Source organism: Palaemon carinicauda, chromosome 13 (genome assembly GCF_036898095.1).
Source record: "Palaemon carinicauda isolate YSFRI2023 chromosome 13, ASM3689809v2, whole genome shotgun sequence".
In the NCBI taxonomy this organism is placed as follows: domain Eukaryota; kingdom Metazoa; phylum Arthropoda; class Malacostraca; order Decapoda; family Palaemonidae; genus Palaemon; species Palaemon carinicauda.
In genome coordinates, this window is record NC_090737.1 from 120,045,986 (window position 1) to 120,071,278 (window position 25,293).

At 34.7% G+C, this 25,293-nt stretch overlaps 1 protein-coding gene across 6 annotated transcripts in view; it reads right to left on the reverse strand.

Annotated features, from left to right (window-relative positions):
- The window catches only part of Drp1 (dynamin related protein 1), a 71,808-nt gene that overhangs the window by 16,190 nt on the left and 30,325 nt on the right, over positions 1 to 25,293 (reverse strand). For 2 of the 6 annotated variants that reach the window (XM_068385749.1, XM_068385748.1), the window contains exons 10-12: positions 21,353 to 21,394; positions 16,995 to 17,117; positions 13,630 to 13,824 (exon numbers count right to left, since the gene is read on the reverse strand). In XM_068385749.1, the coding sequence (XP_068241850.1) occupies positions 13,630 to 13,824; positions 16,995 to 17,117; positions 21,353 to 21,394 (360 nt within the window). Of the gene's footprint in view, positions 1 to 13,137; positions 13,192 to 13,629; positions 13,825 to 16,994; positions 17,118 to 21,352; positions 21,395 to 25,293 lie in introns of all 6 variants that reach the window. The other 4 variants (XM_068385747.1, XM_068385750.1, XM_068385752.1 and 1 more) reach the window with 4 other exon arrangements.

The following is a 25,293-nucleotide window of genomic DNA, read 5'->3' on the forward strand; positions in this document are numbered from 1 at the left end:
TTAACTAATTCTAAAGACATAGCACAGCTAAGATACACAAAGGCAGAAATCCTACTGGATTATTAGCTATATAAGTACTAAATGTACTATTTGTACAAAGCAATTTCACTACATTTGGCTTAGAATTATTTTCTGTAAAGAACAGTGCTAGCTCATGGCAGTAAAATTATTGCGATATATATATTTATAGTCAGTATCATAATGAACCAATTTTTCATTATGTTGGCTTCCATCATTGGCATTTGGCACATTGTTAAAGTGTTATATTGGAAAGAGATCCTTCAGTCCATGTGTAACAGATAGAAAGGCTCATTTGGTGCATCATAGATGAAGAATTTCATTATTGCATAATTTCGCTTATGAAATGAAGAAAACTGTAAGTGCAGAAAACAATGCAACACTTAATCCCATATTTTTCATCATCAATGCAGAGCTACACTGGATAGAAGATAATTATAATTTTTCAATACTTTTAGAAGTACCATATTCCAGCATATGTCTGTTTTAATCAGTTATAGTAAATGCTTTTATTAAATGGAAATTCAAGCACTTACACCAAGCCTCAACCCTGAATGTGGCATAATACTGGTTAAAAAAAAAAATTAGGAGCATAATTTTAGGACTTTCTAATTTAATCTCTATTTCTTATCTATAACTATATAACTCATTTAGCAATTATAAGATTCTTTTCCCATTTGAACTTTCAAAAAAAAAAAAATGGTTTTCAACAATATACTTAAGTATTCTTAATCTTTATCAATTTACTCAAGTTTCTGCCACAAGATACACTGAGGATGTAATTAAGAGTGAATACTTTTAGCATTATTTTGTTCTCATCTGAAAGTGATCTTTTGGTTATAAAAAGTTGGATAGCAAGAAAGAAAGGAAACAGGAACAGAGATAAAGTAGGAGGATATAAAGCAAGTGAAACTAGAGTCCTAAGGAACACTAAAGAAGACCTGCATTGAAGGCACTATCCCACTTAGGGCAAGCACAACTAAGACCAGAGGACCACTGCAAAGACCCCGCGCCGAAAGCCCCATCACCCTAGGTGGAGTTGCGGCTAGGGGCCGGAGGAATAATACAAAGACCAGCACTGAAGTCACTATCCCCCTGGGAGGGGGTTGCAGCTAGGGGCCGGACGAACATTGCAAAGTCCCACAAATAAGGCTTAAAGACAGCATTACCACCCTACAGGGTAATTTTAATGGTTGGCCTAAGGGCCTCCCAAATTATCATTAATCCATTATATTGTGGTTCACCTATTGCAGATTTATAAACAATTATTGTATGCTAATCTGTGGGTTTCTGAGGCAGATATGTTTCAAGATATTTTCAGATTTGAATTACCATTGTATATATTTCTTTTTAAATCAGCCATTTTGGGTCTAAAAATTAATGAAGTATATTACAGTACTCCGAGATGATTTTGTACAAACCACGTTATTGGCCGGTAGAGCATGAGCGACCAATCACATCACACCGATAGGTATTGGTATTCCGGCCATTGATTGGCTGTCAGACATCATGATCACTCTCAAGCAAATAGCAGCATTCAGTATCCCTCAATATCTAGTTTTCTTCTACTCATATGTATACAACACTGCTCTGCATCTTTATCTTTGATGTGTGGTGTTCTGTATTTTCACCTAAAACTGTGAATTGCTTTCCAGCCCTGCGATGACAGCCCACGTTCTACAACTTCTAAGGCTTCTAGTAATGAACACAAGTGTTGGAGAAAGATACTTAATATAGCAGAGAAGATGAAACTCCTTGACATGTTCAAGGAAGCGAGAAGCTATACAGACAAAGGAAGTTTTATGGTATCAACGAATTTACCATTCATTACATCAAGAAGGATGAAAAGAATACATGGATGATGACAAATGTAACTTTCAACAAGACAATGTAAAGGTAAAGTGTGGTATGGTATCTACAGTACCTGCAATAAGGCCATAATAAGGATGGAGTCAGCATTAACCCTTTGGTTACGTGACTGCAGGAAGAACATTGTACTGGATATCATCATAGTACAGAAGGCGGTGACGACAACCCAGAACCAGGACTATCTATGTCATCTCTCCATATAACCATCTGAATCTAATACCAGCAAAAGCTGCATCTTCTGACCACCCAACAACTGATGATTACTGTATGTGAAGGAGACACTCTAGACCATCATAAGGAGGGTAATTACTTGAGCGAACAAGTTTTCAATAGGGATGAGACTGGCCTCTTTTGTTAACACACCGAGCCCTTTTATTATAAAGGAGGATACCAAAGGCCCTGGATTCAAAATTTAAAAAGATTACCTCACTTTTAATATGCAGAAATGCTTGTGACATTTTTTATACAGACAGTGCTATTTACAAGTCTAAAACCATTACCTGTAAGTGATCAAGTGAATTACCACTAATGAATTTCTAGACTATAAAGTCCTAGTATTACAAATTACATGTCTTGCCATCTTCATCCAGTGTTAAACAATGCCTTTAGAATTATGGCTGGAAGGATCTTAGGCTAAAACCTACACTACGGCCTAAGCTTATCTAGAAATGCAAGTTGAGGTATGATCACTCAAGAAGTTTTAGCAAGAGAAAGGTTGAGGAAAGTGCCACGCAAATATCAACTCCCTCTAAAAATCAAATATAAAAGCTAAAAAGATCTTGTTATTGATTCCCATACACAATTCAACATTCTGAAATGGCTTCTGATCTAACTTCCAAAGGAGGACAAGAGATCCCATTTCTTCAGAAAGTGGGGCAAATTTCAAAAGACCTGCTTTTATATCAGTAAGATCTACCTGCCAATCAACAAGGTATGATATGCAAGAGAAATATAAACAATATAGCAATGGGTATTCACACCAGTAACACTGGTAAGATTCACGTTCTTTTGAATAGATATTATCCCTTTAAATGTTGCAAATTTCATCTATTGCCTTCTCTAGTACTTTCATAGTTTACCCAGCAATCTTAATTGGGTATTCTTATTGCAAGCTAAGCTACAACCTAGTTGGAAAAGCAGGATGCTCTAAGCCCAAGTGCTCCATGGAAAAATAGCCCAGTGAGGAAAGGAAATTAGGAAATACAATAAACTACTATAGAAGTTATGAACAATTGAAATGGAATATTTCAAGTACAGTAACATTAAAATAAATCTTTCATATATATAAACTAAAAAAACACAAAAGTAAGAGAAATGAGATAGAATAGTGTACCAAGTGTACCTTCAAGCAAGAGAACTTTACCCCCCCCCAACCGGTGGAAGACCATGGTACAGAGGCTATGGCACTACCCCAAGACTAGAGAACAATAGTTTAATTTTGGTGTGTTCTTCTCATAGATGAGTTGCGTAACATAAAGTCACTTCTACCCTTACCAAGAGGAAAGTAGCCACTGAACAATTACATTGCAGTAGTTAACCCTTTGAGCTAAGAATCGTTTGGTAATCTCAGTGATGTATGAGGACAGAGTAGAATGTGGAAAGAATATCATTATCATTATCATTATTATCACTACCCAAGCTACAACCCTAGTTGGAAAAACAAGATGCTATAAGCACAAGGGCTCCAATAGGGAAAAATAGCCCAGTGAGGAGAGGAAATAAGGAAATAAATAAATGATGAGAAATTTACAATAATCATTCTAAAAACAGTAAAAACGTCAAAACAGATATGTCATATATCAACTACAAAAATACTAATGTCAGCCTGGTCAACATAAAACATTTGCTCTAACTTTGAACTTTTGAAGTTCTACTGATTCAACCACCCGATTAAGAAGATCATTCCACAACTTGGTCACAGCCGGAATAAAACTTTTAGAATACTGTGTAGTATTGAGCCTCATGATGGAGAAGGCATGGTTATTAGAATTAACTACCTGCCTAGTATTACGAACAGGATCAAATTGTCCACGACGATCTGAATGTAAAGGATGGTCAGAGTTATGAAAAATCTTATGCAACATGTATAATGAACTAATTGAACGATGGTACCAAAGATTAATATCTAGATCAGGAATACGGAATTTAATAGACCGTAAGTTTCTGTCCAACAAATTCAGATGAGAATCAGCAGCTGAAGACCAGACAGGAGAACAATACTCAAAACAAGGTAGAATAAAAGAATTAAAACACTTCACAATAGATTGATCACCGAAAATCTTGGAAGACTCTCAATAAGCCAATTTTTTGTGCAATTGAAGAAGACACAAACTTTATGTGTTTCTCAAAAGTAAATTTGCTGTCGAGAATTACACCTAAAATTTTGAAAGAGTCATACAAAGTTAAAGAAACATTATCAATACCAAGATCCGGATGTTCAGCCACTGTCCTTGACCTACTTACAATCATACTTTGAGTTTTGTTAGGATTCAACTTCATACCCCATAATTTGCACCATGCACTAATTTTAGCTAGATCTCTATTAAGGGATTCAGCAACCCCAGATCTACATTCAGGGGATGGAATTGATGCAAAGAGAGGAGCATCATCTGCATATGCAATAAGCTTGTTTTCTAGGCCAAACCACATGTCATGTGTATATGGTATGAAATGTAATGGGCCAAGAACACTACCCTGTGGAACACCGGATATCAAACTCCTATACTCACTATGGTGCCCATCAACAACTCTCTGAGGTCTATTACTTAAAAAATCAATAATAATGCTAAGAAACGACCCACCCACTCCCAACTGTTTGAGTTTGAAAACAAGGGCCTCATGATTAACACAGTCAAAGGCAGCACTAAAATCAAGGCCAATCATACGAACTTCCTGACCACAATCAAGGGATTTCTGTACAGCATTGGAGATTGTAAGAAGGGCATCACAAGCTCAAAGGCCTTTACGAAAACCAAATTGCAAACTGGGGAATAGATGATTACCTTCAGCAAACCTATGAAGTTTTGCCAGAAGACGTTCAAAAACTTTAGATAATATGGGAGTTATGGAAATTGGGCGGTAATTAGTTGGACTTAAGCTACCACAAACACATTTACATAGAGGAGTAACATTACCAATTCTCCAAGTGCTAAAAGCTCTTCTTCTTGCTAACTTGTGCAAAATAACATAACTTTGGAGCTAAGAAATCTGCAGTCTTTATAAAGAATATTCCGGATATGTGCACGCAAAGAAAAAAATGAGCTGCAACCAGATAGAGGGATCCAATGTAGTACTGTCTGGCGAGTCAAAGGACCTAATAACACTTAGCAGTAGTATCTCAACAGATGGCTGGTGTCCCAGTCAACCTTCTACCTACAAGGTGTACTGTGTGAATCTTTTCAATTTGTATATCAATACTGTATTACTCTTTACCTAAACTGACTGTGTTTTTAACTCCTCACACCACCAGAATCTTGAAGAATTAGATCATTCCACAGAAAAAAATCTGTTTTAACGAAATTGGCTAACAAAACGAACAACCTCTACACCCAATTAAGATTATTTAAACCCAATTAAGATTACTTACAACACTGAAAATATCCAAATTATGGTACCATTACCAAAAATAACTTTCTGATTTTTGGCACTCGCCAATATTAACTAATAATCAAAATTGTGAAAAATAAGTCGTTTTATTCTAAAATTTCAACTATTAGAAGTCTTTGTACTAAAACATGATACTTAATGAATAACCATGTCTTAAATGGTCAGGTGTAAACTTTGCGGCATTATGTAATTTCCCTTTTATGCATGAAAGCTCATTTCACTAAAGTAAGGAAAAGCTTAAAGCACTAATCTATAGCACAAGCTTACATCAGCATTTCTTTTACTCCAGAAAATGTTTCCCAATCAAATTCAAAATATCTAACATAATCAAACTTTTAATTACTGCTCAATTGGCTTGTGTATTGTACAATGATACTAAAATATTACTTCATTTCTCAACAGTTTCAAATTTCTTAAAAGCATGCATACTGAATATATTCTGTCCAAGTAAGTATAGATAAAGGGTATCAAGGTAAATGTACCATACTACAACGATGAAGTCAAGTCAAAACTTATTTCAAGAATACAACCAAGAAAAGTCCCTATATTCTTGAGGAAACTAAAACAGTGATTATTGCCAGGATTATTCTAGCTAGCATAAGTTAGTTGCAATAGCAGCCGACATGGGTTAACATGAAATGCAAGCTTCAAGTACCGTAGGGCCAATATAGCTTTGATAATATATTTTACTACCTTTAAAATAAATTAGGAAGCAATAGTACAGTACAATACATTACTGAGAAACTTAACTAAAGTAATAGCATACAAGATTTCAAGTAGTAATGTCTTTATTACATTACAATAGTATATGATATAAAAACAGAAAGGTGCTATACTTTTGAGTCAACCTTGTTTCTGTCCTAGTTGTAGGAGAATGTCCTTCAAAGGTCTCAAAATAACCTATTCATGAAAATTATGCCAGACTAGACGTGTCATCACTTGGGTGCTCGAGTATAGCGACCATAAATCCAGGGCCTACATACTATTAGTAGTAGGTTAAGAGTTAAGGAATGTTCTTGAAAAAGTGCAGGGTGTGGGGCATTGCATGCATATGTCACAGTAACCTCTCTAAATTCAATCGATATGTTTTCACAGCTACATCTAAGTATTGCTTAAAAGGAAAAACCTAGTTACCTTTTCTCCCTTAATGCAACACAAATGGCCAGCAAAATACTTCTTGGAAAATAAAAAATCAATGATCATGTAACCTGCTGGCTCAAGGCACTTTTCATGCTGGTAAATTGGAACGCATTTCCTATTCCTAACGATAACTCCAAAACAAAAATACTCAAACATAATAACAAACACTACTAAGCTTAGAAATTAAGGAAAATTATTCATATTTTGAAATACACAATTCAAATCCTCACATTTCACTATGTAATTCAGAATACTGGAATCAAACTGCATATTTATGAGTTTATAAGACCAGAGCGATATTAAATCTTCAATGTTTCCTTAAACAAAATAGCCGCCTTACTTTTGTATAATCAAATGCTTTTATAAAATAAAAAAAACACCAGCATAACAGAAATCAAACCATAAATAGAATATGTAAGTTTTAAAACTGTGAATGCTACTCATTTAAAATTCTAATCTTCACGACTTACTTAATGATTCCAATACTACCTCTTGTTCATTGTATAAATATCTGACGTGCGAGCTTCCCAATAGTTAAATAAAAACCAATGACCTCAACCTTAGCGTACAACCTTACCTCCCTCCGTCCTTGCGACAGCAATAGGCGGCAATGCACATTTTGTTTCAAGTCATATCATTCCTTATTGCTTATAAAAAGCTAAAGATACACCTTCAACCACTAAAAGTGGGGAAGCGGAGAAAATAATGAACTTCAAGAGTAGGCACTGAAATAATTTTGTTTACAAAATTACGATTATTTCAATACATCTACATTAGAGTTCATTGTATATGCAGACTCCAGACTTATAAGGCCACTAGGCTGAGTATGCATATTACTGATATCATCAACTGTAATAAAATTGTGTATCAATAAAGGTGAGATTTTGAAGTCTACCTTAACTTATAATACCCATCATCTAATGATCCCAGTTAGAAATTCTCTTCTGCATGTCATGGAAAATATGCCAGATTTTGAAAGTTTTCTAGCTATACAAACCAAAGGGACATAAGGGACTTGGGTAGAGAATATGTTTTCAGCATATGTGGACAGTAGTTGAATTGTTTTAATCAGCAGTTAAGCAAACAGTTGGAGTGAGGGCAAGGAACCCCGGCCCCCCACCTGTCAAAATCTCTTCACTATGACACTTAGGTTCATGAATAAAAGGGTGGGGTTGTGGAAGAACGTTTAACCTAAAGGCCTCAGGTTTGTATAGTTAGGAAAAATACAAATTACTTAAAAAATTTGTGATTTGCTCCAACACAATATACAAACCATCGCTATTAAGGTGGGGAGACTGGTAGCTTGGTAGATCAGAAGTCCCAATAGAAACTGCTTGGTTATTTTTCTTCCCTGGACACGTCAATATACCTGGTAACCTCCCATCTATGTATCACAGAGATTAATAGGCTGATAGGGTCTAGCTTGTCCAAGAGAATTGGTACGGGGTCAAAAGAGGGATCACCTTTATACCGAGGAGGACTGCTGAGCAGAATAATATATCTGGCATATGACGACCAAAGTGTTGGTATATATTCCACCATCGTCTAGGCTGGATGGGAGAGTACTTCTCTAGGTTCTAAAGAATGGAGCTCAGAAGTGTAGTATACCAGCATCAAGTTAGATCCAGTGAATAATGCTTCTTCCTGAAGAAACGGGCAAAAAACAATCGAGGTGAAGAGTCTTATTATTTTATCTCCATTCCTATATCTATCCATTACTATAAACAAGATCCTTACTGCCCCATAAGGGATCTGGGCTTACTACACAACTACTTGAGCAGCTACCACAAAAAGCTGCAAAGGCATCCAGAGATCTGTGGGTTCACATGTAGAATAAAGGCCGTGAAGGTGATCTGATGCATGCGAACTCCAACCTTCAACACCTGGCCGACTGCAAGATTCCTTTAGAAGGCAAGAGTGGGGCCTAGCCCCAGCCTGCACTAGTTCTGGTCCTAGCTTGTACCTAAACTTTCTCAGCTTTCTCAGCAGTCAAGACATATTGGTGTACGCATTACGGATCGACTCGAGAGGACCAAATTAGACAGATTTCTAGACTTCTCTTTCTTGGTTCTGACAGTGCTAAGGAGAAACAGCTAACACTCAGGTCTGAGGTTTTGAAAATTCTTACAATAGCACAGTAGAACCCTTACAGGACACAAAAGTATCTCCTCTTTCTGTCACTCAACACTTCAAGTAGAAGTGGGATGGGGAAGACCTCGAACGCCGGGTCATGCTCAGAGTTTGGCCATGTGTCCTGGAACAAAAATAAGATGGTCTTTCCACATCTCAGAGTTGGAGACTAGGAAGAGAGACCATGTAACACTGCCTAAATTTCTCGTTGATTATAAGACACCACACTGTCTTCAGAGACAGAACCATGACTGAGTACTTCCTAAAGGCTCGGACGTAAGGCAACGAGATCAGCAATAATGTTCAAAGCTATTCCCAAGCATAGGCAACTCTTATGAGAAGGAAAGCTCTATCCCCTTCCATCGAGAGATCATGCTCAAGTCTGAAGGGTAACCTTACCAGCAGTGACTTGAGAGAAGCTTCTCTCAGAAGGCAGAAGAGGAAATCTGCAATCTGCCCTAGAGATGATCTGACAGTGTGAGTGAGGAACAAAGAGAGTTCTCTTGGGATCTCGACAAGGCAGAACGGGATACCATTCGGCATGAGGCCATCAGGGATCCACCAGCATAATCCTCAAACAGTTGATTAGTGGACAGAACACGGTTGAACAGAGGAGCGAGGCGTAACCATCCATGTGATATCAAGGGTATTGGAAGGCAACTTTGAACACGGAAAGATTTCTGTTTAGCCATGTGGAAAACAGGTCGATCTCCAGAGAACCCCAAGAACCAGAAATCTCTCCATTAAATCTGGATGTAGGGAAAACACTGACCGTACAACCATCCCTTGGCTAATAAAGTGTGTCTACTAAGCTATTCCTATTAAAAGACTGTATTGGGCTAACAACTCTACAGCAGGTTAAACATACACCATTACTGTGGTGTTATTGCAACAATCCACTGGATGCAGCTCAAGAAAGGCTGTTAACCTGTAAAGGTCAACGTATCATGAGTTGAGGGAGGCACAGGAGTCCAGAAGGGGAGATGGTGAATGCCAAAGCGCTTTCATCAACCAGGGGGCAAAACGTGTACAAGGACATAAATTTGTCCCCACCTTGGTACTGGAATAGCTAGGCCGTGGTGGAGAGTCATGCCATGATGTCACTGGCCCAGCCTAGTGCACTGACCACAGGAGGGTGAAAAACGTAGCTGTACCCAAGTCCCACCTGTGGTAACCTGGGGTCCTGAGCTACGACCGCAGTGGAAGGTCAAGGTCCTGGCCCCATGGAATTGAAACACTGAGCTGACACCAGTCAATTCCACTACTCAAGTAGCAGTTTTAAGGCCTGAAGCTTGGGGCTAAGACAGGGTCATTGATCCAGCCCCCAAAATGGGGGGAGGGGGGAGGAACAAAAATCTATCCGGTCTGGATACAGGGAACCCACGCCCAGGTGCCTGGTGGCTGATGTGTAGAACCGTGCCATGGGGTCACAGATATTGTTCCATGCATCAACCATTGGGGACTGAAACACTAGGCTAACCCCAGTCACCCGGCCACCAGGGTAGCAGGCGATCAAGCCACAGCTCCGGGCTATGACATGGGGTCATAGCTCCAGACCTGGTGTAAAGGCCATAACACCTGTCCTACTTGGCTACCAAAGTTACCAAGAACTTGAACCAAAGGTCCGAGGGCCAAGATTGGTGCCGTGACACAGGGTAGTTGGCGACCCGAGTCGCAGCTTGAAGACAAGCTTTTATCAAGAAGAAACAAATGTATAAGGTAAAACACGAGGCTAACCCCAGTCAACCTGGCCACCAGGGTAGCAGGCGATCAAGCCACAGCTCCGGGCTATGACATGGGGTCATAGCTCCAGACCTGGTGTAAAGGCCATAACACCTGTCCTACTTGGCTACCAAAGTTACCAAGAACCTGAACCAAAGTTCCAAGGGCCAAGAGTGGTGCCGTGACACAGGGTAGTTGGCGACCCGAGCAGCACCTTACAGACAAGCTTTTATCATGAAATAAATGAATGTATAAGATAAAACTCCCCTAAAAAATTTTGAGAAAAAGTAGCACAACCCTTAGCATATGAATCATATCTTATCAGGACAGCACCACTTAGTGCCATCACCGAGATAAAAGGTGGCGAGATCAATCGCAAAAGTTGAAGTTACTGGTTTCTGTATTCTATGATTAGGAAGCTGCACTTCAGGGATCTTTATGCATTGAACTCCAGAGAAAGATTGATTGAAATAACACAAAAAATACTTCAAAAAAGAGCAATATGTATGCTCATAACAAAACATGGCCTTTTCAATTGCCTTAAATACTTCCTCTAAAAAGCCAAATTTTAGCACGCATATGAATAATATTTAAAACACTGCCAAACACACATACTTACCAGGAGGAAACATAAAACGTCCACGTAATGTTTAATAAGAAACTCAAAATAAAAATTGAGCCACCACATGATATTACACTAAATTCAAATTACCTCTACCCTGTAGTTTAAATTTTTAGATGATAAAATATCCAAAAATATAGCTATGACTTTGGCTTCATTTGGTATATGTGGACTGTAAACATAATCCTTAAATACAAGACTCACAGCTAAAGACTTGGTAACTAAAGAGAGGAAATACTACACAAAATTAAAGTCTGTAAACTGACGTTTCTCTTTGTAACCAAAATGATATCGAAGGGAATAATCTTTCACAGCAGCAACAATATACCCTCATATCAATCAAGTAATTTTCAAAGTTATAATGCTATACGTATGAGTGGATTAACACCAAAATGAAGAACAGTGCTGTATAGGTCTGGCCTAGAACTTCATGGATATGACTTTCTGCTAATGCTAAACTGTATTAAAAAATTCTACACTCTAACAATAAGATAGAAATGTGTGTGATAGAGCTACTAATAAGACAAATTATGAAAAAACAACCCTCCAAATCAAACAACAAAACAACCATTCACAACCATAAAAAAAAAATGGACATTGAACCTTAAGCCCTTCACCTATCAAGCCAGACAAGCAACTTTGAACATTTTATAACTTCTGAGCCTCTGTCCCAAGGAAACATTGGTACTGCAACAAGGACTATCCATTATGTAAATATACAAATAAAGAGCAATAGCAACATGTATGATAAGACATTGCTCACCATCTACTTATAAAAAAATACAGACACTAATTCAACACAAACAAATAATTAGTTTTAATACTGTATGATAATGACATTGCTTACCATTTCAAGTTATGAAAAAATATATACACAAAATAAAAAAAAAATAAAAAATTAGATTTTCCTCAAGACTGCAATATTCAATGTACAATAAGTCCTCATTTGAATTTTCGGTTTCCAATTCTTTATACTGTACTGCACTCGGGCAGTTTACTCAATTCTAAAGAGCGAGTTACTTCCAGAATAAGATTCACTTCAATTAAAAATATAGTATAGATTGCTATATCGTCACCCTCAAACTAACTGCCTAAGTCATTTTCTCCACTTGTTGGGAAATAAAAAAAAAAACCTTCTCATCTTTATATCATTGTATTGAGCTTCAATTAACAAATTCTAATTCACAAATTCTTTTGTTAAGAATTTGTGAATTGAAGCTGAAGACAATGATATAAAGAATTTGGAAATGAAAGTTTTTTTTTTTTTATTTCCCAACAAGTGGAGAAAATGACTTAGGCAGTTAGTTTATGAGGGTGACGATATATTAAACAAATGACTAAAATTAGGAAAAAGATAAAAAAGAAATGGCCAAACATTACGATTATGTTTGTCAGAGTTGTAAAAAATATTCTATTCAAGTGTTTAAGGGCATTTTCCCAACCTAATAAAAGTTACCATTATTAGCTAAGTTACAACCCTAGTTGGAAAAACAAGATGCTATAAGCCCTGGGGCTCCAACAGGAAAAAACAGCCCAGTGAGGAAAGTTACATTAAAATGCTAACATCTGTAGGTTGTATATACTTAACTTGCTTGTCTGGCACTATATAAAAGATTATCTTTGCTGCAATTAGAAAACATTCGGAGTTTAAAAAGAGAGGTGGGGCACCAACCTACCCACTAATGATGACAAAGACCATCTGTTCAATACCCTCAATACAGTATTCAAAACGCAACATCATTTTGGGGGTGAATTTTCAGCTCGAAACAAAAATATAAATTTAATTTCAAAAGAAAATGTCAAAATATTTTAAGGGATTAAAAAAATAAACTTTAAATACACTGAGCAAGCAAAGCAATTTCTTATAACGAATCTTTTTTTATCTACACAGGCAATGAAAAATACTGAATTAATCATCAAAAATGGGCTGCCGAATCACTAATCATCCCCCTTCTTCCTTTCAAAATCGCCTTATAACTAATCTAACAAGACCGTATTCCCATCATGCATAAGGCTATCAAAGGACAAACCTCTACTCCCGTGCACGGGTTAGCGATAGCTTGAAAGGCTGACTCAGCCAGAAGCTATGTCCCAACATTCACACCAACATGGACGGAAAAATCAAAAACCGTATTTTAAAAATCTGGACACTGGTTTATTTATAGTCAAGAGCTTTAAACTCTTTAATTTACCTACCAAGAAATTTAATCGAATATAGCTTTGAGAAAAAGTCCATACAACAGACATGTATCTACAGTACTACATTTGAGTTACACCTGAAGATCTTTCATAGTTCAATACTTATTTAAGTGTTTTCTGACAAAAGAAAAAAATTCATTATATTTTTTGCTCAGATTTAGAATTAAGGGGAAATACTTTTTATCAAAGGATAATCAATACTTTGTAGCCTTATCTAGATAGAAAATTAAAAACAATACTTTGTAGTCTTATCTAGATAGAAAATAAAAAATATTAACTTAATTCACCTCTCACAAAAAAATTAAATAAAAAAATAACCATACCTGATGAGTAGGAGTTGTATTAGGTGATGATTCACGAGACATTTCCTTATTAGGAGCATTTGCTTCAGGTCTGGGTCCCGCAATTAGTGACGAAAACCAGTTGGAATTCACCGCCTCTTTGCTATTGGGAGCGTTCATCAGGTCATTTGGGGGCATGCGAGCATATGGTTGTTCCGGCTGGTATCTTGTCATGTTCTGCAAGGAATAGACAAATCACGTTGCTTTCAATTGGTATAACAAAATAAAATTTAACAATTTTCAAGACAAGACAAAAATAACGTAGACAAAAGTCTTGCTAGTACACTAAGAACAAAATCATACTACTATAATTGTAGTTAACTGAATGAAATAAGAACAGGCAAAATAAAGAAAACATGCAAACACTAACTTAACATAAAACTGAGTAGCTATTAAAGCAAATCTAGAAACTAGTTTCTAAATTCTAGATATTAGTTATTGGCAATAACATTAATTGCACAGAAGCAATAACTTGTAACCAGTGGGTACAGTACTTTTCTATCCTCATAAAAACATATACCACCACCAAGCAATTGATGCTAAAATTTAAAATTTTAATCATATTGCAATTAAAAAATTTTTGGTTATAGGGAGAAGCTTCTACCATATTGAGTTAAGACATAAAACCAATTGGAGGGAAAGATCCAGTTTCGTATTACCAAAAATTAATAATACTTTTCACAAATTTTTGGAAAGTACAAATTAAGATCTACTCATCACGAGTAACATATGTTGCTGTACAATTATTTTTCTAACAACTAGTAACAGCTTAAAGCTCTCAATACAATTAAGCTAACTCACCATCACACTGCATTAGGACTGAGCACCAAATCTCTGCTACTTGCTACATTTTACTTTCAATGGTAACAACTGCTGCTGTTATAAATCAGCAATAAATCTTACAGTATGCTACAACCAAGCACTGATACTGTATAACAGATCATTTTACAGTATCCAAAAAATAATATTACTACTATAGCTCCACTATTTTAACCTACATAGATGACAAGAACAGAATTCAATTCAAGTAATGAAAAAAAATCACTTATCATGTCTAACTTTAAATCTAATTTTAGAAAAACATGGCAATTCTCTCCCAAGAATTATAAAAATTTCAAGAGAATCGACAAATTCACATATTATAATATAGTGCCCAACTCTCAAAACTCTAAAAGTTGGTATAAAATTAATTAGAGAAACAAAACTATTCCTATGCCCTAACACGATATATGATTTTATTTTGTTAAATGCCAATTTAATAAGTTCTATCAGTCACAGCTTACCTGTACTGTACCTTCATTATTATGCTCATGCAGAAGATAATTTCATAAAATTTCACTTATAAGTGAAAAACTTGAAATCAATTGAAATTACAACTGATAATGAGTAATTTTTAAGATACACGACATCAGTTATACCAAAATCATCTAAAACTTACTAAATTACAAATAATAATAATAAAGATGTTGAAAATCCCCCAAAATAACATTGAAGTGCAAATTCTAAATTGGGAACTGGGATATAGGTTTTGATGTCCTATATTTTCAATATACTGTACATTATTTCTTAAATGGTAACATTCACCAAAAACGCTAGTACTGTACTGTATTCAAATCTGAGAATATAATATTAATACTGGTCTTAGTACATCAGGTGAGATTATTGAAACTGTAGATTATTCTAAATCTTATCCAAGAGCATTGTAGATATTACACATTTAAAAGGATTGAAAATATGCTCTTCTTAGAGGGCAAACTATCTTGCGCAGTAATCCTAAAATCTTTTCCTATTCCTCTAAACCCTTCCCTCTTGTCCCAAAAGCCTGTCCATCTACAGCTCACTTAAGCTTCGATTTTATCTCCAAATGAAGGTCTCATTGACCATAATTGTCACAAGTACATAAAGTCACCTCAGCTTGAGAATGACCCCTTCAGGTCATTCCAAAGTGTCCCAGATTTGATTTGATAAATAAAATTGGAGTCATCAGCCAGGTGGCCAATTTTGGGCAGAGGTGCAAATTAAGGAAACTCATAGTTCCACTATGAGGTAAAAGTTGAAAAAGGTTAGTCAGCAAGATGGAAGAAAGAAGTTAAGTAAAAGGCTAAACAGTGGCAGATAGTATGCGACAAAGACCCTTCAGTAATTCCTGCAGTGTGCCCTTAATATGCATGAATAGCAAGTATCCCCCTACAGGATCTTGGCAATTGACTCGTCAGAGTTGTTCACCTAATTTGATGAATACCTGGACACCTAATATAAATCCTATCAAAACCTCCGTTACTTAATAATATTCTTAACCATGAACCTCTGGAAATAATACAGTAATAGTTCCTAATAAATGGAAAGAAATCTACATCAGCCACAAATGTTTGCCAATCATTTCATAGTTAAAAGCAAGAAAGAAAATACAGTCATAGTTAATAGTTTCTTAAGACTGCCATATATTTACGAGGTCTCGCATGGCTAGTAAACCAGTTAGAAAAGTGAAAGGAACAAATTAATATGATACATAGCTGCATCCAAGGGCCATAAGTTTGTTGCAGAGAACTTGTGAAAGCTCCTACATTGTAATGAGCACAGAATACTGCAAGCTTTAACAAGTAAAGGGAACCCTAAGAAAAACTGGTATATTAAGGTGGGCAGATTCTAAAAACAGCCCTGGGTTATGTTTATAAATTAAGGATAAACAGTATGCCCTGCCTATATTCCATATACACAACCTCAATTTAATGACTTCACCAGAATCAATGTCATTAGATCATTACTGTTATTTAACTACACAATATAGTCACAGATTTAAAGTGTTACAAGGTTGGCCTTAGGGATTTACTTCTAAGTCAGGGGGGAATAAAAATTCATTAAATTTATAAGTCTAGCAGCTATGCAAAGAGACCAAAAAAGAACAGAAGAAAAGAATGCAATGTAATAGCGGCCCAAGGAGTAGTACAAAGAACCTACAAAGTGCTGCTTGAAACATATTCTATGATGTCCCTTCTATACTAGATTACAGTACAGGTACTGTATCTCAAAATGAATTGATTCAACTACCATAAAAGAAAAATTTCAAGGAGAATTGGGAAACCAATGAGCTCTAACTTGCACATTGCTTGACTTTCCTTGTATCTTACATACCTGTATAAAAAAAAATTCAAAGTGACACAGTACGAGAAATGCAACCTTTTGTCCGAAATAGGATCAATCAGATTGTTCTACCCCGATGAAGAGGAGCAACTTGTTAATAATAAAGTATATCTACAACAAACAAAAAATTAACTCCCCAATTAATTACTTATCTTCCTTCACTCAATCTACATTAATATTTCCAAGAAAAAATCCAACTAATGTACCTTGGGAGTATTTTTGACAACGCCAAACAATTTCCGCAACATCAAACCCAACTCCCTTATAAACAACTTGAAAGACTTCTGTTTCCGACAGGGAGGTGCAACACAAGTTGTGCTATTACTAGACTGAAACAGTAATAATTGATAAAAGACATAATAAATTGATTCTTAATAGTACACCTGCTACTATCTTTCTTGTGGTACAGTTCTTCCCAATTATCAGTAACTGAAACAGAAATATAAACTATCTCTGGATAAAAGAACTGCACTGTATTACACATTTAACTATATTATTAATAACAATTGGCTTTTAACTAACTACTGAGCCATTTATTTTCAACTCACAAATCATGGTATAAATACCAAATAATTTGGAGAGGGCAAATTAAATGCTGTACTAAAATCTCAAATAAATGACTATGAAAATACTGCTATATGAATGAATGTTACAAAAAATTGGTGACACTACCACAACAGCAAAATCATTAATAGTTGTTTTGTATTTTTTCTCCATTATTGTTAAAAATTTAATTCAATTTTACTCTCCAAAATCAGAAATTATTACCTACCAAATATATTATATCACTTTCCTTATATCACTCATTTTGATAAAAATCAAGGACGACCTTAATTCCAATAACTTTCAAAAAACATTTTAGCGTATCTCATTTATTTGATCATAAGGAATAATCAAGCTACACTACTACATAAAGTCATGTTGAAAATGACTGAACTGGTTAGAACTGGCGAAAGGACATAGCAAAGGAAAATTAAAGCATAAAAAAGAAACCGCACTACAGTAATTCATTACCAGATCTAATGACTGAAGATGCTAAATACAACTGCTACATACCTTGAAAGATTTTGTTAAGGGGTAAGTGAGGATAATAGGAACCAAGATTTCATAACAATAAGAATAAAAACCTCAAATAAAAGTATTTCATTGCTACACCAGGTAAATCTTGCCTAGCACAACAGAATTTAAAGGGTGGAAATACAGTATGGAAACAAATATGAAGCAGGAAAATAAAGTGCCAGCAGAGATAATTGTACAGTAGAAAGCAAGTGTCACTAAAAGTCATACTGTATACATTAGACTGAAGTACATAAGACGTATGACAAAGGGAAATGTACACTCAAATTTCAACCAAGTATCATTGGGAAGTTTAACCTAGACTTGCTTAATATGTTAGCTAAATGGCTGCTTTTAAGACTTGACTAACCTGATTGCCAAAAGGAAACATGTTCAAGACTGCTAACATGCTGTATAATAGCTGCTTATTAAAGAGTTTGCATATATAACTAAATTACAGCATATTCAAGACTCTGCTAATATAGCCAAATGACAGCCTATTAAAGACTATCATAACCAAATGGCTGTCCGTTCAAGAGTTGGCTAGCATGAATGCCAAATGGCTACCTATTCAAGACTTCATTAAAACAGCTAAATGGCCGCTTGTTCATGTGACACAAGGTAAAATTCCCTCAAAGATTTTGGATACAACCATCATATAAATAAAATAAAAAAATACAGAAGTCACCACAAGTTAACATTCCTAGTGATTTAGAGAACTTACAAATCGTAAAAGTAATTTATATGACAACATCTCTCTACAAATTCTCAGATAGCTAAACCTACCTTTTGTAACTGGTTATTAAAATGAAGCAACTGAGAATACAAGATAAAGTTAAACTCATATGGCTATCTTGGTAACTGCAAAAATACAAAAAAATGAAAATGCTACATCAAAATTGGAAAATCATATTTGACAACTAAGTCTTTACAAGGCACTTCCAGTTTTCATCCTACTTCGGCTATCTCCATAAAAAGAAAGTCTAGCAAGATAGTTAATGAACTGGAATAAACGACATAATGACAGCATGCTACGTTCAAGTCACAGGAAACTCACATCACGGATACATCGATAATGCCATCCCAGAGAAAGAATGCAAATAAAACATCAAATTAGACACCACAACTTACAGAACATAAACAAGTGAACTGGGTTAAAATGTTTATGGTAAATGATTATGAAATCAAGAGAAAAACCCTCTGGTATGGTTAAGGAAAATTTGACAGCACATCAATTTTGACATTTGCAACAACTTGAACAAAATAGTACCAATCTTACAAGTAACAAACAGTCCTACATCTTATCCAGTCTTTACCTCAATGGCTGGATCAAGTATGAAGGCAAAAGATATTTCTTTCTGGACTTGACTACAGCTCAACCAGATGTATACAGGTATTGTTCTGATAACTCTGAACCTAATATCTACAGCCTAACATAATAAAGGACAAGCAACACAAACATTTAAAGCAAATAAAAAAGGCACCAGGAATGTAATGATACATTATTTTGCTATGTATATTAAAGATGCAAAGTGAAAAAAAATACTGTACCTAACAGTATACTGTACACACCTAAAAATACACTAAAAGGACAACGAGGCATGCAATACACAATCTAAACTACATGTACATGCTAAAATACTGCTATATGTAATTCTCTATTGAAATTCCAAAAATAACCATGCAAAACTGTAGTTCTGCCCTTACTACAATTTTACTGTAAAACTATAGTACTGTACTTCATTCATATTTTCTCTAAGTAAGAGATTCATCTTACCAATAAGGAATTGCCAAATAATCCCATATAGATTAAATCAACTCATAACACAAGAAGGTAAGGTGATTTATAATTATTTATGTAAAAATAAAGAGCAGTCAGATAAATGTAGACTTTTTACTCAATTTAAATAACCATAAAAAGGACAATAGTTTAGTGTAATAAAACTCAAGAGCCAGACACATCTTGAACAAACTTACTGATAGAATACCACGATGAAAAGTTTAATCTTTTAATGCAGATCAGTATGTAAAAAAAGCTAATTGTTTCATAAACATAATCTAGACAAGGGATCATTTGGCAGTTTTACTAGATCACCACATCACAAACCTTAATTTTTACAGGGCAGGCCTCTTTCAAAAAGACAAAACATAAATGCCTCTATATCTACTCAAGCAACACACAACAATAACACCAGCTTGCAAACAAAAATGAAGTAGGAGGGTATATTTACACATGGACTATTCTAACAGAAGGTAGGACTTGTAAAACATCAAGATTTTCATTATGTGAATATGGTTGCACATCACCCAATTAAGAACAGTCCATAATTCACTGTGAATCAAATAAGATTTGACTTTCAACTATCAATTCTTAGCCATAAACTCCTTATGCCACATGAAAATTAGGCTGCAAAAATTAAAGATGCCACATGAAAACCAAACTACAGGGCTCTACTACGAAATTAGAAAATAGAATACTACCATCTAATGATCTATACCTACAATTCATACACCAAAACAGCCACCTCGATCTGGCCTAAAAAGGAAAGCCTAAAATTTCAAGTGTTTGTTAAGACTATAAATCTAAATTAGCATTCCTTTGTATAACTGACTTCCTTTGTACAGCACATCTGATAACAAGAAGAAAGAATGTGATCTCATGCTCTCAGACATACTGAATTCAGTTGGGAAAAAGTGCAATTCAAACATATAATTCATTTCTACACTATGCCGTTTTATCTTTGCCATTGAAAGAACTTGAGGGATGGTCAATTCAACAGTGATCAAGATGCAAGCTGGTCCAGTTTTACATGACAACATAAATACCACCTTAAAAATACATTTTTTTTTACAACTGCTCCAACATCAAGGTTTCTTCTAAAAATAAAACTGACTTTTTATCATCTACAATATAATAAAAAACACCAATTACACCTTCAATTCATACCAACATAAGAAGCCTTACACACACACCAAACACCGTCTACTAGAGGCTTAATTATGTAAAATATTCATAAATGGCCCTTACATAAACCAAAAGGTTTCAGTACTAATTCACTAATTCAAAAGAATTCAACTTACTAATTAAAAAAAAAATATAAAAATTACTCTCAAGACCATGGAATCCTATTTTAGCAATTTAAAGTTAGAGAAGAGACAGCTTACAAGGAGAGAAAAGGGAACAGATGATAAGTAACAGGCAGAAAGCAATGCAGCTTGTGAAACTGATGCTGCAATGAATTCTCACCACCGTCTTGTGAATTTTGCATGACAAGAATGTATGTAAGCCGTAACCCACTATAAGGTATTAAAAAACTATGCTAGTAAATACAAGACAAAATAAAGAAAAACCTTCCTCTAATTTTTTAGTTATCAATTAACCAAAAAAAAAAAAAAATAAGGTTTAGTCAACATAAAAGAAGCATATCTAGTATTATTAAATTATGAAGCACAAAAGCATCTTTAGAAGCATCCAATACCCTTACACATGTGACTGATAACAATTTACCTGTCTCACTATGGGATCCATGTAACCATCTACCATCAAGTCCTTTAAAAGAAAACTTATATTCAACTATGCAAAACATCAACATCAATGTCAAATAAAATTCTGCCTTGTAAAATCAATAAATTATTAGTACAGTAATTTAAAATATTAAAACTAAAACACTTATCAGAAATAACAAGCACATCGATTAAAGGGCACTGAAGTAAACGAAAAGGTTACAAGCAGAGAAAATTGAAACTTTAGCTCAATAATTACAGTATTTTAGCACCAAACAGCACAGTTAAAACTTCAGCAATCTGTATACAATTTTTACAATACTGAAAAATACCGCTGAGACACTTAATGTTCAATGGTATATGTGAATGAGGGAAAATCTGTAAACATTGTACACACACTGCAGCATTGCTATAAATAACATACACTATTTCTAAGACTTAAATTCTTATCTACAATTTGAAGATAAAACTGGCCAAACACAAAACACACACACTCTTCTTATCTGCTGCTAATTCCAATTAAAACTTACCATATTCATCTGTACTGGATAAAATAATCATTAAGACATTCATTTAAGAGTTGATAAATGTAAGTCCCTACCTCCCTCAAAGATTAATTATACTAAAATTTCTATATATATATATATATATATATATATATATATATATATATATATATATATATATATATATATATAAATATAATTATATTTTATATATATATATATATATATATATATATATATATAAATATAATTATATTTTATATATATATATATATATATATATATATATATATATATATATATATATATATATAAATATACATTATAATTATATTTTATATATATATATATATATATATATATATATATATATATATATAAATATAGATTATATATATATATATATAAATATATATATATATATATTAAATGTTGAATGATGAGTGGTGGCAAATCCTAATCTCATCAATAAATAAGATTTCTGGACAAGAGACGACGGCAAACAATATTTGCGGGATGCTACAATCCAAGTTTAAATGCTACACCAAGTTATGAAAATATATTTGCTAAATAACCCTGAATCACTGAATAGCCATTGAAGAACAGCTACTGAACAATGAAAACAAGCTTCTTGCACAGATAAGACAATCTGTCACTAAAAACTTCACACAAAACTCTCACATTTAAATGAAATATCTTTTCCTTTCTTTCGTTTTTGTGGATTGCCATTAACAAGTTGGCAAGAGGTTTTTACAGCACTTGTCAGAAAATTGGTAATGTTATTCATTATGCAAGTGTGTTTGTGTTTGTGTTTGTGCTAGTCCAGCTGATTACCACCCAATTTCCATAACCTTCCATATCTCAAGATTTTGCATGTCTTTTTGCAAAACTTCTAAATAGGTATGCTGAAGGTAACAATGTTTGCAGTTTGGCTTCCGCAAAGGTCTCAGAGCATGCGACGCCCTTATTACGATCTCTAATGCTGTACGGAAATCCCTTGATTGTGATCAATTAGTTCATAAGACTGGCCTTGATTCAACTGCTGCTTTTGACTGTGTTAATCGTGGGGCTCTTGCTTTCAAACTCAAAACAGTCTGGAGTATGTAAGCCTTTTCTTGGCATCATTACTGAATTTTTTAGTAATACATAAAACGCGAAAAAAATTTGTTGATGGGCACAATAGGGAGTATGGGAATGCGATATTTGGCGATTCTCAAGGCAGTGTTCTCTGCCCATTACTTTTCAAACTATTTACATATGACATGTGGTTTGGCCTAGAAAACAAGCTTATTGCATATGTAGATGTTGTTACTCTCTGTTTCAATTTTAGATGCGACTCTTGATAGCAAATTTACTTTTGAGAAACAAATTTGGTCCGTTTCTTCTTCAATTATGAAAAACATTGGCTTATTGAGATAGTAATATTTTTTGTGATCAATCTATTCTGAAGAATTGTGACATACTTTATATTGCCTTGTTTTGGTCTTCAAATGCTAACTTTTCTTAATTTTTAAGAGAAAATCTTGCAGGCTATTAAATTTCTTATTCCTGATCTCTATCTCTGGTACTGTTCAGTTAGTTCTTTATGCATGCTCCTTTAGTTTTTCATAACTCTGACCATCCTGTACATCCAGATCTTCCCAGATAGTACCATACTCCTTGTAATACTAGCTATTCTTTAAATATGTATGACTCTTTCAAAATTTTAGGTGTGATTCTCGACAGTAAATTTACTTTTGAGAAACATATAAGGTCTGTGTCTTCTTCAATTTCACAAAAAATAGGCTTATTGAGAAAGTCTTTCAAGATTTTCGGTGATCAATCTATTCTGAAGAAGTGTTTTAATTCTTTCATTCTACCTTGTTTTGAATATTGTTCTCCTGTCTGGTCTTCAGCAGCTGATTCTCATCTTAATTTGTTGGACAGAAACTTACGGTCTATTAAATTTCTTATTCCTGATCTAGATATTAATCTCTGGCACCGTCGTTCAATTAGTTCATTATGTATGTTGCATAAGATTTTTCACAAATCTGACCATCCTTTACATTCAGATCTCCCTGGACAATTCTATCCTGTTCGTAATACTAGGCAGGCAGTTAATTCTAATAGCCAGGCCTTCTCCATCACGAGGCTCAATACTACGCAGTACTCTAGAAGTTTTATTCCAGCTGTGACCAAGTTGTGGAATGATCTTCCTAATCGGGTAGTTGAATCAGTAGAACTTCAAAAGTTCAAAGTTGGAGCAAATGCTTTTTTGTTGACCAGGCGGACATAGTCTTTTTATAGTTTATTTATGACATATTTGTTTTTGATGTTGTTGATAGTTTATTATATGACATGTCTGTTTTGACGTCGTTTCTTATTTTAGAATGATTTATTGTTAATTTGTTCTCTTCATTTAATTATTTCCTTATTTCCTTTCCTCACTGGGCTATTTTTCCCTGTTGGAGCCCCTGGGCTTATAGCATCTTGCTTTTCCAACTAGGGTTGTAGCTTGGATAATAATAATAATAATAATATCTATTATCATTAATATTATTGTACTTGCTAAGCTACAACCTTAGTTGGAAAAGCAAGATGCTATAAGCCCAAGGGCTCCAACAGGGAAAATAACCCAGTGAGGAAAGGAAATAAGGAAATAAACTAGGAGAGAAGTAATTAACAATCAAGATAAAATATTTTAAGAACAGTAACATTAAAATAATTCTTTCATATATAAACTATTAAAACTTCAAAAAACATGAGAAAGAGAAATTACATATATTACAATAAGTGTGCCAGATGGCTAGGCTCAGTAAAATTTGGAAATCAAATAAATTGAAAAAAGCAAATCAAAGGCTAGGTCAAGTAAAATTTGGAAATTCAATCGCCTGAAATTACATATAAAAACCAGACTATATATCAGTTTGGTGAGATCGCTGTTACTCTATAGACATGATTCACGGTATGACAATGAAACGATCTCCAATAGATTGAGTAGATTTGAGAACAAAACCCTCAGAAGGATATTGGGAATTAGATGGTAGGACAGGATTAGAAAGACTATAAGAGAGATTTCTCTAGTGCTATATGTGGACAAGATCATGATGAAGGCTAGATGGAGATGATTTGGGCACACTTTGCAATCCACAAGAGAGATTAGTTCACCATATGTTCAGCTGGACTCAATTAAGCACTAGAAGAGTTGGAAGACCCAGGCATACAGGGCTGAGGATTAAGAAGTGCAAAGTAGATGATGATTGGAGAAGTATTGAATTAAAAGCTCAAGATAAAGAATACTGGCGAAATCTAACCGAGGCCCTTTGCATCACTATGTGTAGGAGGAGATGATGATGAGTATGCCAGTGTATACCCTCAAGAAAGTGAACTCTACCTCAAGGCAGTAGAAGACCATGGTATTGAGGTTATGGCACTCCCCAATGCTAAAGAACAAAGGTTT